This window comes from Falco peregrinus, chromosome 2 (assembly GCF_023634155.1).
Source record: "Falco peregrinus isolate bFalPer1 chromosome 2, bFalPer1.pri, whole genome shotgun sequence".
NCBI classification, from domain to species: Eukaryota; Metazoa; Chordata; class Aves; order Falconiformes; family Falconidae; genus Falco; species Falco peregrinus.
In genome coordinates, this window is record NC_073722.1 from 113,850,856 (window position 1) to 113,857,540 (window position 6,685).

General features: G+C 49.6%; 2 protein-coding genes across 10 annotated transcripts; one reads left to right on the forward strand and one right to left on the reverse strand.

The window, feature by feature from the left end:
* The first annotated feature begins 49 nt into the window (after positions 1-49).
* METTL23 (methyltransferase 23, arginine) lies at positions 50-2,264 on the forward strand. The gene is made up of 5 exons (XM_005233049.4): positions 50-582; positions 758-862; positions 942-1,179; positions 1,514-1,598; positions 1,919-2,264. The coding sequence occupies exons 1-5, from the start codon at positions 493-495 to the stop codon at positions 2,085-2,087; spliced, it is 687 nt and encodes a 228-aa protein (XP_005233106.2). The 5' UTR covers positions 50-492; the 3' UTR covers positions 2,088-2,264.
* Positions 2,073-6,618, reverse strand: SRSF2 (serine and arginine rich splicing factor 2). Of its 9 annotated transcripts, XR_008746098.1 has the most exons (6): positions 6,470-6,618; positions 5,890-6,283; positions 5,211-5,521; positions 4,763-4,866; positions 4,018-4,127; positions 3,085-3,518 (listed from the first exon to the last, which is right to left on the reverse strand). XR_008746098.1 is itself a non-coding variant. In XM_055797533.1 (4 exons), exons 2-3 carry the CDS (start codon positions 6,249-6,251, stop codon positions 5,218-5,220), a joined length of 666 nt encoding a protein of 221 aa, XP_055653508.1. In that variant the 5' UTR covers positions 6,252-6,283; positions 6,470-6,616; the 3' UTR covers positions 2,073-4,127; positions 5,211-5,217. The 9 variants fall into 9 exon arrangements, 3 of the variants coding, with proteins under 3 accessions (XP_055653508.1, XP_055653510.1, XP_055653509.1); XR_008746095.1 differs by lacking the exon at positions 4,763-4,866 and having other exon boundaries at positions 2,073-3,518; positions 6,470-6,616; XR_008746096.1 differs by having other exon boundaries at positions 3,085-4,127.
* Positions 6,619-6,685: the final 67 nt, after the last annotated feature.

The window sequence follows — 6,685 nt, forward strand, 5'->3', positions numbered from 1 at the left end:
GAAGAGGGGCGGCTGCGCCGCCATGTTGGGAGGAAGGGTGCTGAGGGTGAGAGGGAGGGAGCTCTAGTGCTGGTCGCCCTCGGCCACGCTGCCCCGCGCTCGCTCGCTGCTGGAGTAGCCCCGGGAACTCCCCGCCGCTTCTCCCCTTCCCCCAGCGGGCCCGCGCTCCGCGCCCGCCGCCGCCCTGAAGACGGCGAACCGACCGCGTGCCAGCCAGTTTCCGTGCGGGGCTGACGCGGTGCCCCTCACGGCACCGAACCGCCCGTACTGCCCCGCCAGGGCACCAGCGCGGGCGGGAAGGGCCCGGTTTAACTACGGCACTGGGCGGAGGCGGCTGGGAGCGGCGGGCCAGGCCGCACGGTGAGCCTCTGGGCCGCCGCCATCAGCCCCCGCAGCGGCGCGCCGCGTGACGCCACGGCCGGCGAGGGCGCCGATTGGCCCGCGCGGCCTGGTTCTGCACGTGGCCGCCAGCGATTGGGCGGCGGCGCGGCCATGGGGGAGGCGCGGCGGCAGCGGCGGGGCAGCGTGCGGTGCTACCGCTTCGCGGAGGGGCCGGAGATGCTGGCGCTGCGCATCCCCCAGGTACCGCCTCCCCCGGGCACCCCATCCTGCGGGGCACCCGATCCCCCGCGGCACCGCCTTTCCTGGGCACCCGATCCCCCGGGCACCCCATCCCTGGGGCACCGGGCCGGCGGTGCACCCGTCTCAGTGGCAGAGCAGGACCCACCTTCCCAGCGCGGCGCCCGGTGTGTTTCAGGTGCTGGACTCGCAGTACGGGATGTACGTGTGGCCCTGCGCCGTGGTGCTGGCCCAGTACCTCTGGGCCCACAGGAGGAGCCTGCCCGGCAAGCGAGTGCTGGAGGTACCCCGCGGCATGCCCTGTCTCTAGCCGCAGGGGACGCATCCCCGCTTCGGTCCCCTTCACTGGGCTGTGGTTTCAGGTCGGTGCAGGCGTGAGCCTCCCCGGTGTGGTGGCTGCCAAGTGTGGGGCCGACGTGATCCTGTCCGACAACGAGGAGCTACCCTGCTGCCTGCAGAGTTGCCGGCGCAGCTGCCTGATGAACGACTTGTCCCACGTACCTGTCATAGGGCTCACGTGGGGGCGGCTGTCACCCCAGCTGCTCTCGCTTGCTCCTGTAGACATTATCTTAGGATCAGATGTCTTCTTTGACCCAAAAGGTATGTTAATACTCTCAGCTATCTTCAATTTGTGACAAACTAGGACTTCACATCCAAGCAGTACAGGGAACACTGTCAAGATACCAGGTGACAGCCTTTGTGGCAGTACTGTGCTATCGAACTTGCAATTCTTGGGGTAACAGCTATAAACACCACCAGAGGGTACATGTAGAAAATGGAGTAACTAGCTAACCACTGAAGGCCATGCTTCCCACATCTCTCATAAGCGGTCAAGTCTTGTATTGATTTTTAATGTTTCATATCACCAGGCATATTTAACTATACCTGGCACCTAGAGACTAACCAAGACTGCTTCATTTCCCCCAAACTACAGATTTTGAAGATATTTTAACTACAGTTTACTTCTTGCTGGGAAAGAATCCACAAGCTCAATTCTGGACTACTTATCAAGTCCGGAGGTAAACTTTTGCATATTTAAGACCTGAATCTTAAGTCCTGTCTCCCCATCTTAGCTCTTAAAGATCATTAACTTCTTGGGAGGCACCACTGCATTCCAGAAACATTCATCGCAGATTGCGATTAGTAGAGTAAATCCTAGGGGGAGCAGACAGAAGCAACCAGACCAGAAAATAATCCAAGAACCACCAGTTTACTGTTGGCTAGAAAACTGTTACAAACTCAGTCTTGTGAACTGTTGCATTTAAGTTTGGTGACAATCTCCTGTAATTACTGCAAAAGTTACAAACTTGTGTTCACACACTGGTATTTCCTCCCCCAGTGCTGACTGGTCTATCGAAGCCTTGCTCTGCAAATGGAAACTGAAGAACACCCACGTTCCCTTACATTCATTCAGTGCAGACAAAGAGCACTTGGCAAGCTCTTCTCTACCAGGAAGACATACAATTGAAATGATGATCATCTCACTGGCACAATCAGATGGTACTTAAGTTTATTCCACTTGTTGGTTCCAATACAAGATGATACTTAACTGTTTACTGTTGCATGGATCTGCAGAAAACAATCCTGTTTACAGCAAACCTCATGCATAATTTTTTGGGAAGCAGATCCCCTTAGCAATAATTCTTAAAACATGCATTGTAAAAATAAAGCTGTTTGATTGTTCAGCTATGGCTTTTGAGAAATTTGTGCTCCTCCCCAAAGACCATGTAGTAAGTAGTTCAAAGACTCAATTCCATTATGTAAGCCACTACACAACATAGCTTAACAACCTGACAATCCACAAGATCCAACTTAAAATACACAACTTCAGCTATGAAGAAAAGTTAACTGCACTCTTTCAAGATAAAAAAATATCCCCATAAAAATCTGTTTCCCAGGACTGAGGCTCTTTCCCAAAGATTCATATACAAAAGCCAGCCCCTTCATTTTTGAAGGAATCTGCATAGACTGCCACTGACCATGCAGTCCTGGAACATACAAACTGTTTTCTCAATTTATAGAAAAGTACTTTTAATCCTCAATCAAGCCAGATTGCAAGTATTCAGATGTTTCCATTCCCATTTAACATACATGCATAAAGTTAACAAAGCAATACAGTAACCCTTGACACATGATGGTTGAAGTATACATTTCATTTGGTATCCAAATCAAGGAAAAAAAATCACTGTAAGATTAGCTACCATCAAGCAGCAGGCCTGTTGAATCAGGGCAAGCACACAGCAAACAATTCATACTACTCAGTGTATATCTTCCATAACAACATCCAGCGGACCTGTCTGAATCTGTTTAGTCTGGTGTGCAATACTCTCCATACAAGATTTGTGTTAGTCGCAACACAAGTTTGCCCATAGAAATTTAAAGCAACCCCAGTGGATAAAATTCATAAGCAGTAGAATGCATTCAGTTACTATACAGAAGTTAAACATTGACAGTAAAATTGCAGAAATCTTTTCAAGCCAAAAATAAGCTGACTCAGACATTAAGTTGAGAAAAGTTAACACAGAAAAATGTTTAATTTTAACTACAGAGACAGTGGGTATAGTACAGAATGTCTTAAGCAAAAGATACACCAATCAGTACTTACAAAGGAATGAACCATTTCTTTTCTTAACATTACATTTCTCTATGTAAGTTCATATATGTAGGTTGGTAAGTTTTACCATTCTGGAAAAAATAAGGTGTGTATATCATCAGCTAGATGTGCTCACTGTATGCTCCATTATTTTTACGCAAGGCCCGGGTGACTGGAAGTGCAGTTGTCAGGCATTTTAATTAACTGGACAGCCATTTGTTTCTGCACGACAAGGCATCGTTACACAGGAGCAATCAGGAGAAAACAGGAAACAGCCAAGCACTCTGCACTGCAACACGCCACCTTAACAGCTAACCAGCATTACTCAACTGCTACACAACTGCGCCTAGTGCACAAAAATACATAAGAGAAGAGATTAGAATTGAGTCTGATAAAACAATCCTTTCAAATATCAACTGTCACCTGAAAAGATTTCTACCAATTTGAATTTGAAGGTACTATTTGAATTCAAAGTAAAAAAAAGCATTTACAGTTAAGTTTCAAATTGAAGTTTTGCAAAATTTTATTTAAGGAATGAAAACAAAATTGAGGATACTTTGACAGAGTTAGCTACTCGGCATATAGTGGCTGCATGTTTCCTCAGTATGAAACTGGAAGCAGCAAGTTATCATCAGTTTTAATTTCAAATAAAAGTCAGCACTATATAAACAAAAATGAAGTTTTACCTCAAATATCCAAGCCAATAATGAAATCTGTAGTCGTTCACTTCACTAAATTACAAGAAATTTGAATAACAGCAACAAAATGGCACATAAAATGTAAAATCTGCCACTTGAGGCGCAACTTAAACAAGTAAAAAGTTAGACAAAATGTTACAAAATAACCTTTTCAACAGCTGGTTGCTCGCCAGGGGTCTCTCCAATGGACTGAAGACTCAAGCGATCTTTTCCCCCCAAAGGCGTCCTTTATGTAGACTCTCATTTAGCTGATGCATCTAGGTTTGAAGAAAAAAAAGTTCAGCCAGGTTTCTACCTTGTCTCTTTTGGGTGTGTGGATGACTTCAGGTATAATTCTAGTTGTGTTTCAACTGGCTTTGCCTACTTTAATTAAGTTTTAGGAATTTCCATTATGTTCCACCTCCCCCCATGTGTTGCTTTACTTCAGAGGCCAAATACAAGGTTCTGTTAAAATATTTAAAGAATAAACATCAGGCTGTAGATCAAACCACCATTAACTTCAGCCTGTTCAACAACAGATTATTAAAAGTTATATAAAAGTTTTAAAACTAATACTTCATAAAGAATTAACTAAACTCTAATTAGCATTCAAAACAGAAAATGTGACTAATTTTGCTACAATTATCTAACTCCAGACCTAGCTTAGGCCCTTTCCTTTTAAAAATAGGACCAAACAGTTTGAAGGGTTAAAGACACACTATCCTTTCCCCACCCGGTGTATCCTTAGATGCCTCTTCAAGGTGTCGACTTGAGGAAAAACTAGTTTCCATGGTTGTCTCGTTGCAAGGAATTTGCCACTTTTCTAGAACAATTACCTCCAGTCAGTACAACGGCCACTGAACCGATCTTCCATTATAAAAGGATAGTGTATCTTTAACATTTAAAGACAAACCTGCTCCAATACACGCCCACAGAAACTGGTCCCTGGAGGATCAGCCAAATCAGTTAAAATCTGCAATACTGGCCAATATTCTTTTATCAAACAGGAGACCGCAGCTTTAAAGGGGAAAATGCAGATGTTGGATAAATACAGTAAGAAATAGTCATTTTCATCATAGGTTGCGTCTCATACAATATTTTACTAAAACCAAGCCATTAATTTTTCAATAAAACATTTTCTCTGTAAAAAAAAAGAAATTTCTCCGTAGAAAGCCCTTCGGTATTAATTTCCCTAAACCAATAACCAAAAAACACTGCTCAAGAAAAAAAAAACAGCTAACAATGTGCCCCATTAGGATTCACTTGCTTCAGGCTATTAATACTCTAAGAACTACCCAACACCCCATCTAAGTGCTATAATAAAGTAACATGCAACATGTGCTGATCCCGAGGTACATTACCATGTTCCTAGGAGGATACAGCTCCTTCTTCTTCTGGAGACTTGGGAGGGCTCTTAGACCTGGATCTAGAGTTGGATTCCCTCTTTGAGGCAGGGGGAGGGCTTCTAGATCTGGACCGGGATCTAGATCTGGACCGGGATCTGGAGACAGATGAGGACTTTGACTTGGATCTCCTGGCAGACCTGGACTTCGAGGTGGAGCGAGACCGAGAGCGTGTGCGAGACCGGGATTTGGATCGACTGTAGCGGGACCGACTGCGGGATCTAGAGCGGCTCCTGCTTCTAGACCGGCTGCGACGGCGTCTTCTAGGGCTAAAACACACCGGGAAGTAGTAAAATAAAAAAGGACGTTAGAAGTTGAACACTTCAACGACTACTTTGGGACAGAGAAGGCGGAACGGGACCCACGTGGGCAAGAATATGAGTGTTAAGAGGGCGCCATTGTTCAGAGTGAGTGGCCGGGGGCTAGACGTACTACAGGGCGAAACCCTTCCGCTCCGAGGGAACTCCACGTGCCTTTGCTACTAACGGCCTACTCTCCCCTCCGACCCCACCACGAAACTCCCTCGGAAAAGGAAACAAAACCAAGCGGCCCCGCCGAGCGGGTGCGTGCCTAAGCCTTGTGTCCCCCGCTTTATTACTGAAGCTCCACTGCCCCTCGCAGCCTGCCCGACGCTTACCTGCGGCTGCGACGGCCGTAGCCACTGCTCCCGTAGCGGCGCGGCGGCGGCCCCCGCCGGCTATGGTGCGAGTCGGGGGGGCGGCCGTAGCGGGCCATCTGCACGCGCAGCTCGCGGCCATCCAGCACGGCCCCGTCCATCGCGTCCATCGCGTCCTCGGCGTCGCGTTTGTCGTGGAAACGGACGAAGGCGAAACCGCGGCTCTCCTTGGTGTAGCGGTCCCGGGGGATGTAGACGTCGCCCACGCGGCCGTACTTCTCGAAGACCCTCCGGAGCGTGTCCGGGGACGTACGGTAGGTCAGGTTGTCCACCTTGAGGGACGTCATGCCCTCCACGTCCGGCGGAGGGCGCCCGTAGCTCATGGCGGGCAACAGCCCCCGAGGGGCGGCGGCGGCTGAGGAGAAGAAACCCGAGGGAAGGGGGGCGAGTCAGGAGACGGCGCGGCCCTGAGGGGTGGCGCCTCACACCGGAGGGGGGGCGCCGGAGCGGCGGCCCAGCAGAGTCCAGTAAGGAGGAGAGCTGCAGGGCATAGGGGAAGCGCCGCGGGGTCCTCAGCGGAGAGGGAGGAGCGGGCACCCACCTCTGGGATCCGGGCGGGAAGCGGCCTAAGGCCGGAGCGGAGACGAAGCGCCAGCAACAGCCGCCCCTGCCCGCTGCCGCGAGGAAATGAGCGGGGCGCCGCCCGCGCGCGCCTACTTAACGCCACAAAATGGCCGACGGCGACCCGGAAGTGAAAGTGCCGCGCGCCGCGCGCTCTGCCCCGCCCGCCTCGCGCCCCGCAGCCGCTGGCTTTTTT